Source organism: Pleurodeles waltl, chromosome 4_1 (genome assembly GCF_031143425.1).
Source record: "Pleurodeles waltl isolate 20211129_DDA chromosome 4_1, aPleWal1.hap1.20221129, whole genome shotgun sequence".
NCBI lineage: Eukaryota > Metazoa > Chordata > Amphibia > Caudata > Salamandridae > Pleurodeles > Pleurodeles waltl.
Window position 1 is genome coordinate 477,624,135 of NC_090442.1, and position 12,223 is coordinate 477,636,357.

Consider the following 12,223-nt stretch of genomic DNA (forward strand, 5'->3'; position numbering starts at 1 on the left):
TGCTGCATCCCTCTGCAAGATATCTCACTATTTTTGACTTTTCTGAGCCTGTCAAGTCCTTCTTTTGACCCATTTTGCCAAAGGAAAGGAAGTTGCCTAATAATTATGCACACCTGATATAGGGTGTTGATGTCATTAGACCACACCCCTTCTCATTACAGAGATGCACATCACCTAATATGCTTAATTGGTAGTAGGCTTTCGAGCCTATACAGCTTGGAGTAAGACAACATGCATAAAGAGGATGATGTGGTCAAAATACTCATTTGCCTAATAATTCTGCACTCCCTGTATGTCGTACCTTAACCATACATTGCACCCTGCCCTTGAGGCTACCTAGGGCCTACCTTAGGGGTGACTGACATGTAAGATAAGGGAAGTTTTAGGCCTGGCAAGTGGGTACACTTGCCAAGTCGAATTTACAGTTAAAACTGCACACACAGACACTGCAGTGGCAGGTCTGAGACATGATTACAGAGCTACTTATGTGGGTGGCGCAACCAGTGCTGCAGGCCCACTACTAGCATTTGATTTACAGGCCCTGGCACCTCTAATGCACTTTACTAGGGACTTACTAGTAAATCAAATATGCCAATCATGGATAAACCAATCACATACAAGTTTACACAGAGAGTATATGCACTTTAGCACTGGTTAGCAGTGGTAAAGTGCTCAGAGTTCAAAAGCCAACAGCAACAGGTCAGAGAAAATAGGAGGCAGGAGGCAAAAAGACTGGGGATGACCATGCAAAAATGGCCATTTCCAACAGCTCTTTATAATTTTTTACATTAAAAACATCTCTTTTCATACCTGTTACATTTTCTACTTGAGGACTACTACTATTTTTGGAGAGAATAAAAGTCTGGGGAACTCAAAAGGTGTGTCCTAAACAGCCCTTAAGGCAGAGTACAGTGTATTTAAAAAGTTGGATATGTACTTTTAGGTTTTACATCTCCTGGTAATGAAAAAACAACTCTACATTTATTTTTCACTACTGTAAGGCCTACCTCTCCCAAAGGATAATACTGGTTTAACTTATCACATTTAATATATGATTACTTTTGATTGGGAGCAGGTAGGAAAGTCATGTGTACACTCAAAATAGTAGTAATTTAAAATCCTTTTCAATGATTAGGTTGGATTTTACATCACAATTCTGAATGTTGGCATTCATTTTTCTGCCCTAACAACTTTGTGTCTGCAGCCTGTGTCTAGTTGTCAGTTGGCCTTTGTGTAGTCCTCCAAGACAATGAGACAAAGGGGGTTTAGATGTTGGCCGGCATGGAAGGGGAAGAGCTGCTCCCTGATCCATTTACATTTCAGAGGCACTGCCTTTAGCACATTCACAAATAACTTAACACCAGCCCGGTGTCACCCTCAAACTTATTAGAGTCTGGCAGGGAATGGAAGGAAATTCCAGAACCAGCTGTGGGGGAAGTCTGCAAGTTTCTTTCCTTACAAAACTTGCATAGCTCAAAATATTGGACCCTCAGACCAATCCTTCAGTGCACTCCTGGACCGGTGGTAACTACAGAAGGACTGCACAGCTGCCAGAAGACTTCCCTGCTATCTGAGGCCTGTCCTGCTCTCTGAGAAAGAAGACTGGACGTTCCCCTTTCATTCTAGGCAGAGCTTCTTCAAGGGTCCCCAAGAGGTGCCTCCGCCAGTCCTGGGCCCTTAGTTGGCATGAGCTGAGATCCTCTCGTTAAGAAAAGAAGAAATCCTGACATTCTGTGCTCTTTGTGACCATTAATGGGTCCATTCCCACTGAAATATGGCCACCTGAAATGACCGCCAATGTGAAGCTCTGGTGGCCCGTTAGGTATGTCAGCCTTACGGTGGTCATCCCCCACATTTTTTGCCTGCTTGCCTTTATTACGTCTGGATTTTTGCTCTGTTAGCCTTTGGACTAACACTTCTAACGAGTGCTAAAGTGGATGTGCTTACTCCCCTGAACATGGTTTGATTGGTATATACCAGATTGGCACATTTAATTTACATTCAAGTCCATGCCCAGGGCCTGTAAATTAAATGCAGTGGGCCTGCAGCACTTATTGTGCCATCCACTTAAGTGGCACTTTAAAATGTATCCTAGGCCTGCCATTACAGCCTGAAGGCAGTGTCCCACTGCCATGTCGACTTTGCATTTAAAATCCCTTGCCAAGCCTTAAACCAAGCAGAGTGCTGTGTAATTAAAAGGTAGGATATGTACTTTTTAGTTTTACATGTCCTAGTAGTGAAAAACTCACAAATTTGTTTTCTCGCTACTGAGAGACCTACCCCTCTCATAGGGTAACATTGGGGATTCTTTATTAAAATGAATAAGCTGTAATTTCTAAACCAGAGGTGGTAGATATATCATGTGTGGTGCCTACAAACTTGTAATAATAAACCCTCTTTAATGGTAAAGTTGGATTTATCATCACAAGTTAAAAAATACTACTTTTAAAAAGTTGGCATTTTCCTGCCCGTAGCCCTCTGTGCCTGTAGCCTGCCTCAGGTCACATGACTGGTTGTCACTGACAATTGTGACTTTGTGAAATCATCCCAGACAGTCAAACAATAGGGGGATTAGCAGAGCCTGAAAGGGCCATTAACTTACTTGATGGTAGAGCTAAGCACAGCCCCACTTGCAACTGGATAGGCTGGGCTCTGCCACCACACAATAGGCTTAACAACCCTATATTGTCAGTGCAGCCAGCTAGGAGCCAAAGCAGGAGAGGCAGGAAATTCCTGGAACTTCAGAGAACTCTTCTGGAAACTTCTCCCAATTTCTATAAGCAGGGCATAAGGGTATAAAAAGAGCTCTCTCAGACCTGCTCCTCAGACCACTACTGGACCTGTGGAAGGACTCTTGGAGGACTGTCTGCTGCTCTGACCTGCTGTGAACTCTGCCCGACAGCTGCTAAACCTGGAAGGACTGCTTTGCTACCTGGAGTCTTAAGAAACCAGTGCTGCTGCGCAACTCTGCATCACCACCTACACCCACAACTCCAGAAGTCCTTCCAAGGACTAGTTCAGTTGATCTCATGTTTTGAGCCACAGGGGCATAATATGCACCCACCATTTGAAACCTGCACCTGCACTCAGCTTGAGTGAGTTTTGCACCCCCCAGAGGTCTCCCTCTCCCCCTGGACCCTTTGTTGTGTTGCTAAAGGTGCAAAGGTGGCCATTTTCTAAATCTAAGCACTTGCTATTTTGAACCTTAAACTTTAAAAATTCAAAACTCTGGTTCTACTAATTGGATTTTCGTAGTTTTGGTGTCAAATAATTTATTACAATTGACTCAATTTCTCTAAATTGGTTTGAGATTTTTATAGGGTTGTGTTTTCACTGTGTTGCTGTTTGTGTACTACATAAATACTTAACACATTGCCTCTAAGTTTAGCCTGACTGATGTTTGTGCCTAGCTACCCAGGGTTAAGCACAGGTTAATTTAGTGACTTTTTTGTGGTTCCCCCTGCAAGGAATTTGTGGCTGTTGCTTGACCATCATTCACACCCCAGTCAACCAACAACCCAATTTCTCACATTGGTGTTCAGTGGTGGGAGCAAGACTTGTGTTTTTGCAGTACTTAACAGTGATTGGTGTTACACAAAAATCCTAGATAAATGCTTTAGCATCAAAACTGACTTTTTAGATTCTTCTTGGTCTACATTGGGCATTTTTGGTTTTTCCCAAAATTTAACTGACCCTACCTTCCTCTGCAACCATGGAGTTGGAGCTGATCAATGTTGACATCCTAAACAAGGCTGAGCTGTATAAGCTCTGCAAGGAGAGGGGGCTAAAGGTGGGCAAGAAGGCATCCAAGGTGGACCTACATATAGCCCTCCAGGCCTATGAGGAGGTCAAGTGGCTGCAAACAACAACAGAGAAGGATGATCCAGAAGGGGACCTGAGACTGGATGAGGAAGAAGAACCCCCAGGAGAACAATGGGCTTCAGAAGTAACATCCCTGCCCAGAGTGGGAGAATTAGGATACCCAGGATGGGGCAGAGAGCAGTGTATCTTCCAGAAGACTGTCTCAAGTAGAGCAAGAGGACAGGAGGGAGGAGAGGAAGCTCGAGCTGGAACTGGCAGACTAAGGATGGAGGAGAAAAAGATCATGCTGGCTCATGAACTGAGCCTGAAGGAGCTGGACATTAAAGCCATCCAAGCACAGTCCAGCAGCAATGGTGGCAGCAGTGTCTACTGGAGAAGTGAGAATCTACATTCCCAAAGACCTGCCGCTCAGTTATGGGGTGGGGGATGATATAGATAAGTGGCTTTCAGTCTATGCGGTATCCATGAGGGCCCATAAGGTTCAAGAAGGGCACTAGGGGGGATGTTTGTAGAAATATATATGCCTCCAATGGGGAGGAACACACTCATGACTCTAGAGGTAAAAGACCAGACTAGGTATACCCCATGAAGGCCATTCTTCTTTCTAAGTTTGGGTTGACCCCTGAAAAGTATAGACAGAGGTTTAGGGACAGCCACAAGCTTCCCAACCAAACTTGGATGGAATTTATGGATTATGCTTGCAAGGCACTGAAGGGCTCAGGAGAGGCAGCAAGGTAGATGATTACAACCTGATACCAAGGGAACACATGCTCAATAGTTGTTTTATATAGCTGCACCAACACCTGGGAGACAGCAAGCTGACCAACCCCAGGAAGCTTGCTGAGGGAGCGGACCACTGGTCCATCACCACAGTGTGTAAAAAAAGGCACCTGGGGGGGACTCCCAAAAGGGTGATCAGGGTTCCCACTAGAAATACATAAAAAGGAGTCCTCTCAAGGCCCCCAAAATAGTTCTCAAGGAGAAGTGTTCCATCTCAATCTGGCCACCACAAGAAAGGCTTCTCAGGTAAAAACAAATCTAACCCCAATTGGTATGAGTGTTAAGTGTATGGCCACTACAAGGGCGACCCCAAGTGTCCCAAGAGGGCACAACCACCCACTTGAGGTAAACCCCCAGGGTTGGAGAGTGTAGTGCGTGGTGAGGGGATTTCTCCAGTTAGTAGGGGGAAGTCAGTCAGCTTACCCTAGTGTCCCTGGTTGATGAAGAAATGGTACCCAAAGCCCACATGACTTCCAATACTGCAACGTATAGGCAGTGGGTAACCATCAATGGGCAGAGGGTGGAGGCTCTGAGGGACACAGGAGACTACAGTAAGGTGCCATCTGGTGTCCTCAGAGCAAGTAATTCCCAATACAATCCACCAGGTTGTAGTAGCACACAGCCAGGGGAGGCACTGCTGTGTGGCTCTAATTACCTTTGAGTGGGGGAGTGGGTCTCGGATCTTCTGAAAGTTGCTGTGAGCCTTGCCATGCCTGCGGACTGTCTACTAGGAAATGACCCGGAGCACACTACCTGGAAGGAAGTGGAACTCAGGTCCCACCTGGGAATGTTGGGGCTGCATGAGTGGGTGTGTGTGACCACAAGGTCCATGGCAGCCCACAAAGGGAGTCAAAAAGGCCTAGAGCCTGGAAAAATGACCCAGACAACCACCAGGGGAGGGAAAGACAGGGGGCGTGGGAAATCAGACCCGATTTGTCTCTTAGAGGAGATGGATGGGGTGCCAAAGGAGGCCAGCCCAGAACCCACTGAGGAGGACATTGCCTCCCTTGGTGACCCCGGGAGTAGTTCTGTCAAGCAAAGAAAGAGTGCCCAACCCTGGAGTGCCTGAGATGGCAAGCTGAAGCACAGGCAGCTGGTAAAACCTCTAGGGATCACCACATTTATTGGAAGAATGACCTCCTGTACAGTGAACCCAAGGCACCTTTGCATGGGTCAACAAAAGCCCTAGGTGTTCCCCAATGCTACAGGTCTTTTCTATTAAGGTTAGCCCATGAGAGTCCCCTGGCAGGACATCTTGGGAAGGACAAGACCTTTGCCAGGTTTGTCCTCCACTTATACTGGACCAGGATGAAGGTGTCCTCAGATGCATTCTGCAGGACTTCTGTGGGAAGTGTGGGAAGAAGCTGAAAACGTCCCTGCAACTCTTACCTGTTGCTGGCATCCACTTTGAAAGGCTGGGCATCAACATCATTAGGCCCAGGCACCCAAAGAGAGCCTCTGGCAACAGTTTTATCCTGGCCTTGGTGGGCCGTGCCACAAGATATGCAGAGGCTATACCTCTCAGAACTGCACCTGCAGTAGCTAGGGCCTTAATGGGAATTAATGGGGATTTTCACCAGAGTAGGTTTCACCAAAGAAGTGGTGTCTGACAGGGGTACCAACTTTATATCAGCTTATAAGCAAGTTGTGTGGAGTTATCTATAAGTTCTCCACACCCTATCATCCACAAACCAATGGGCTTTTTGAGAGGTTCAACAAGACCCTGAAGGGCAACAAAGTCCGAAGATATAATTTCCAGCAGGACAAATCTTATCCTATATGCAGCCTGCACTCCATTGTGGTAAGAATTAAACACTCATTACTTCAATTCTACTGATTGGATTTTTGTTTTGTTGTCATCTTATTTATTAAAATCTATTCCATTTTTCTACATTGGTTTGCATTTTTTCTTGTGCTGTGTTTATACTTCTTTACTGTTTGAGTGCTGCAGAAATATGTTACACATTGCCTCTAAATTAAGCCTGACTGCTTTTGTGCCAAGCTACCACTGGATTGTGCGCAGGTTTACTTAGTGGTTTTTGTGTACACCCTAACAAGGATTGAGATTATTATTTGAAGTAGTTCTTACCCCTTCAACGAACAATCCACTTTATTACATCCATTAATTTTTTGAAGCTAAAAAGTGTCTTTTTTTAGTGGGCCAGGCCTCCACAGCTGTCATAACTAGTACATTCACAGCTTGATCTGGCTCTTGAGCCTGGTCCTATTAAAAATAAAACGATATTGACACTTAAGTGTTTCAGAAAATGTCTGACCTTCCATTGCTTAAACAATATTTAGTTAATACCTAATTCATATTTTTAAAAGTATCTTTGTCTGAACGTAAAGTCTTCTAGTGTTCTGCCTATTGATGCTGCAACACCACCATGCTTTCAGTGAAACGTTTAGCCAAGGCTTGTTTTTGTCTGAATAGCAGAACAATGGTTCTGAAAGCAAAGTATGCCTTAGACTTCTCTCATTCAGTAATAGAATTCCTCACAATCTATCTCTCTAAGAGGAAAGTAGACACACAAAAAATGGCCCATCTGAAACTTAATGGCCTCAGGAGACACTCATGCAGAGATCTGATTTATTTGGGAAATGACAGTGGCCACAATTATAATCATGAAAAAGCATATGCCAATTTGATGGGTGTGACATCTGCCTCGCATAATTAATACATATCGCTTAGCCTTAAATACTATCGGGTGGGTAAGTCTGATCACTTAAGGTTAGAGATTGCAAAATATGCAACAATATACTAAATGGGCTAACTTAAGTTGAATCTTCTGGAACGTTTATAAAAAGAGTGAGGTAAGATGTAGTTTTGAAGAAAGAACAGAACGTGTATGAATACCTTGCAGTGGACACAGCTTAAACACAATAACCAATATATATGAGCCCTTACAGGGGAAAATTATTCTTGATATACATTTATTTGAGAAGGTAATCTTATATTTATCTTTATATATTTTTCTAATTTTTATTTTATACATTATTTTCATAGCGCCTTCAACCTGGTCGTTGAGTAGCAAATATTACCAGCTTATTATTGAGTAAAAAAACATAGACCATAATTTTATCTAATATATCTTCCGGGAGAAACTCTGTAAAACCTAATACATTTCGACATCAGGATGACACAGAATATGAAATCCAAATCACAAACAGATACAGTTTGCTGTCTTCATTTACATAAATGTGACTGGAGTTCTAAATTTGATTTAATGTCTAGTTGCGCAGTTTTTCTTTTTATGGTATATTTATCGATTTTTGTTATTTCTTATCTGGGGAAAAATAGTGGGGTGTCTTGGCACTCAGTAATTGTTCTACTTGTTCCTCTCTGAATCCGAGAGTCTGTCTCCATTTAAACATTATCAGATATTATTGGGAGGGGACCTGCTCCCACATCAGCATGAATTCAACAAAATGCCAAATTGAATGGTCTCCTATAGCAGAAGTATTCTAAAAATGGGAATTTCCGCATCCATTACAGCTGTCATCTTCGAGTAATTCTGAGGACTTCTAGTCATACAAGTAAGAACCCTGTGGGATCTCTCCCTCAGTTTAAATTACATGCATTGATGAGATAATGCTTGCCTTTTTGGCCTTATCTGAAAAATAGTGCTAATATGCCCTCTAATTTTATTGAAACTTCGACGGACATGGTGTCGAATAGAAGTCAAAAATCAATTGCTCAGGACTCGTGTCATAGGTCCACTATCCTGAACAAACCCTTCAGAGAACATATTTTCATGGGTTCTATGATTCATACTTTGATAATAAGAATCAGAAATATCGACTTTCATGTACAGGATGCAACTAAAATCTCCACATGGCATCAGATGGACTGGCCACTGTCAGGTCACAAAAAAGTGTCTCTCTATGCCCATGCGTGAAAGAAGAAAAACCTGTAGCAAAAATGTATGGTGCCCCAAAAGCCAAGTTTTCTAAAGTTTATCATAATAAATCATACCTCCTTATCGAGAATTGCAATAACCGTTCCTTTTATATGTGCAGTTTAGGAGGCTAGAAAGAAATTCTTAGCTTTATGATCATTTGTAAGGCTTTTTGGCACAACTTGAATGATCCACAGAATCTGAGCCTCAGACACCACTGTCAGCTGCTGCGCCTTTCTGTGGAGTTCTTTGCATTATCCATTGTTCTCTTAGTTCTCCTTTCAATATTAAGTGTTTTTCCTAATGACTAGATACTTGTTTTGTGCACTTGCCTCTACTTTGTTTCTGTTCTCCACTTCTTCCAAAACTCCTGGACAATAGCCTCAGATTTGTGGAATATCTGCCCCAGTGCCCTTTCAACCTCACTGTTGAGGAAGTGGGGAAACAGCATACCGTTGCTATCTTGGGCATCAAATTTGTGCAGGATATTAAACGCTTCGAATGTACTTCATGCATTCAGGTATTGTGGCTTCTGTCATTTCTTCATAATGGATGCAATCTATTAATGGCAATGCAATCTTACTGCTTGAGGGTTTTTTTGAGCAGAAGCAGGGCTGAGAATTATGTTGATTTGTTTGGTAGTGCATACGTGCGGAACACTCTTAAAGGACTGTCCTTTTAAATATAAGATCCTGCCAATTTAATGGCATGACACTCCCCAATATATGTCAACTAAGGTTTGCTAGTGTTGTAGCCATAGGAACTGGGTTGCAGCCAGTGGGCCGTGCCTTTTTGAGATTGCATTATTGTGTTAGATATCCCAATGCCTTCCTATTTCCTAGCTAACATATGTTCCCTTTTTAGGCTTAATGGTGTGCTTTGTTTGATTTTATGAATGTCAATACAAACTAGCAAATGGGTCCTCATTCTGTTCCCTCAATTTGCAGTCTGGTATCCACTACGTAAAAAAACTTTCAATTTATTTTCCAGATACTTTCAGGACGTTGACAACTACTTTTTTTTTATCATAGTGGTGGACTGACAAGTTTTTTAATTTTTTTTATTTATTCCGGTTTGTACAAATAATTTATATTGGCACTCACTTCTCAATCCCAGACTGCAATGTACTTGTTGGTTGAAGTCCAATAGAATTACATGTCACATTTGCATATATATATATTATTGGTTCATAATTTTCAACACAAATCGCATTACGATTTTGTCTTACTCGCTAGGCAAATATCTGTCACGTTTAAACAAAGTCGACCTTTCAAGTATGGCATTATTCTCAACTTTGATCCTTACAGTTAATTAAGTGATGTAACATTCTTCTTTTTATTGTAGATTTATTGTCATTCAAAAATAAAACCTCCTTTCCTCATCAAATTACACTGCACAAACAGTGTATGGTTATATTCCTTTTTAATCATTACTGGTCATTTTAATCACCGCTATTTGCCAAGTTCCTGCATTTTGAAACGACACACAGAAAATATTAATTACAGCAGCTATAAATCATAAAATATACTATTAATATGATTTATACATAAAAGGTTCAAATACAAGCCTACAAGAATAAATCATAAGTGGTATTTAAAACTAATTTTTAATTTGCACAGAACAGCACATTTAAAAAGTTATACATTCTGTACTTACCAGTTTGCCACCAATGATCTAGCACTGGAACATTAAATACTTTTTTTGACCATTCCAATGTCTCGAGATCACATCTCTCTCCGGCCACAAATAATGTTCGGAACCTGATTAGAGAAACAATATTCATAATCAATAAAATCATTCTCATCACAGTTTAAATCTGGAAGTAGATCACTCAGCTACGAACCATTAATCACAAAGATTTCTGAGTTTGCACTGGTTAATTATTTAATGAGAACTTTACTGTCAACTCTGGGGTCACTTTACTGACATCCTAGATCAAGATAGTGTTGAGAAAGAAATTTCTTGAACTTTGTTTTGAATATTCTGAAAAAGCAGCATCTAAGAATAAACCATGCAATGACAGCTGCCAAGAGACTATGACCCTCATTACGACCCTGGCGGTCTGAAGAACACCAAGGCTGCGGTGCTGGTTTCCCCGCCGATGGGTCAGTGGGGAAGACTGCCAAATTACGCATTTGGCGGTTTGGCCAAAGCCAAACCGTTGACACTCTGCCCGTCTCGCCTCTTTTCTGCAGTCCGCAGGGCTAGAGGTGAGCACCTCCAGCACAGTGTACGCCGTAATACTCCTAGCAGAATTACGACGCGGGAGACCCTAGCATTTTTCTGATGGTTGCACTGCCAGAAAAAGCTGGCGGTCTTGCATCCTGGTAACAGGAATAAGAATTCCTGTCACCAGGATACACTCGCACACACGCACACATACACATACTCCCTTACACAAACACACCCCCACTCACCGATGCACTCGCATCATATGCCCGTATTCACACTAACATACATGCATACCGCACTCAACCATGCATTCACTCCCCCCTCAAGCATATACATACAAGCACACCCCCACCCCCCTACACCGCATACATACATTCACACCCCCCTTCCCCTGCACCGCCTACACACTCACTTGCTCTCCCTGTTCACTCACACACTCACCACCCTCCCCCTTCCACACACAGGCACACACATACACCCATTCACCCCTTCCATCCGCTCAATTGCACTCACGCACTCAATCGCTCACACCCGCACTCACGCCCTCACTCCCTCCCCATCCACAAACACTCACCCTCCCACCCCATCCACAATCACACATGCTCCACACCCCGCCCACAATAATTCACACACGCGCCCACAAACAGTCTCCTTCCCCCCGCATTCACGACATTCACACATGCACTCACATACGCAAACACCCCCGCCCCCTGTTGGACGATTACTTACCTCGTCCGTCGAGGAGGTCGTCCAGGAGGGGACGGGTCCCACCAGCGCCCTGCCATCAGGACACCACCACGCGGTATTACGTGCCGTAATACAGTGTGCGTTTCTTTTTGATGCCTCTTCACCGCCAACCCCCAGCATGACTGGTGTAGGAATCCTACTCCGTTTTCAGGTGGAATTCTGAAATTAGTCGTAATAGGGCAGTCTTAAGACCTCCAGTACTGTTGGTCTTTCGCGTCTGCGGCTTGAGCGGTCTTCCGGAAAGACCGCTGATGTCGTAATGAGGGTCTATGTGCTTGTTGTGATTTTGGAAACGTTTCTTTGTCATGCTTACTTTCTTTGTGTCCTGCCCTGCTTCGAATGAGAAAGATATGTTTGAAATCTTTGTTTTGCACTGAGGGGGTGTCTATCTGAAAAGCCATTAATCTCTGTTTTATAGAAACCTATTGTGTGGTTTGTTCTTAAGTGGTCATATTTTAGGTCCGGATTTTCACAGCACTGTCAGAATGACCTATTGATAACAACAAACAGACTTGGTTTCGGGTCCATTCCTTTAAACCATTAGCTTTCTTAGACCAACCTCTCTCAACCGTTGGCTTGAGAATTCGTTATATAAACAAAAGAGGAAGTTAAGAGGGAGACAACAGGCACGGCTTATCCTCCTAAAAAAAATCCTAGAAAACCAAATAGAAGCCCAACCGTTACCTAAGGGTTAACCCTCTGCTGATCAATGGAAACCTCTGGATTCCGTATAAAAACCCTCTCCCACCGGAATTACCCCTTGGTACACCTTGGTACCATCACTGGGATCATCTCATTCCGCT

At 43.1% G+C, this 12,223-nt stretch overlaps 1 protein-coding gene across 1 annotated transcript in view; it reads right to left on the bottom strand.

Moving 5' to 3' along the window:
- The window catches only part of ACSS3 (acyl-CoA synthetase short chain family member 3), a 951,593-nt gene that overhangs the window by 226,194 nt on the left and 713,176 nt on the right, over positions 1–12,223 (bottom strand). The window contains exon 9 of the mRNA XM_069228767.1: positions 10,158–10,261. Within this exon, the coding sequence (XP_069084868.1) occupies positions 10,158–10,261 (104 nt within the window). The remainder of the gene's footprint in view (positions 1–10,157; positions 10,262–12,223) is intronic.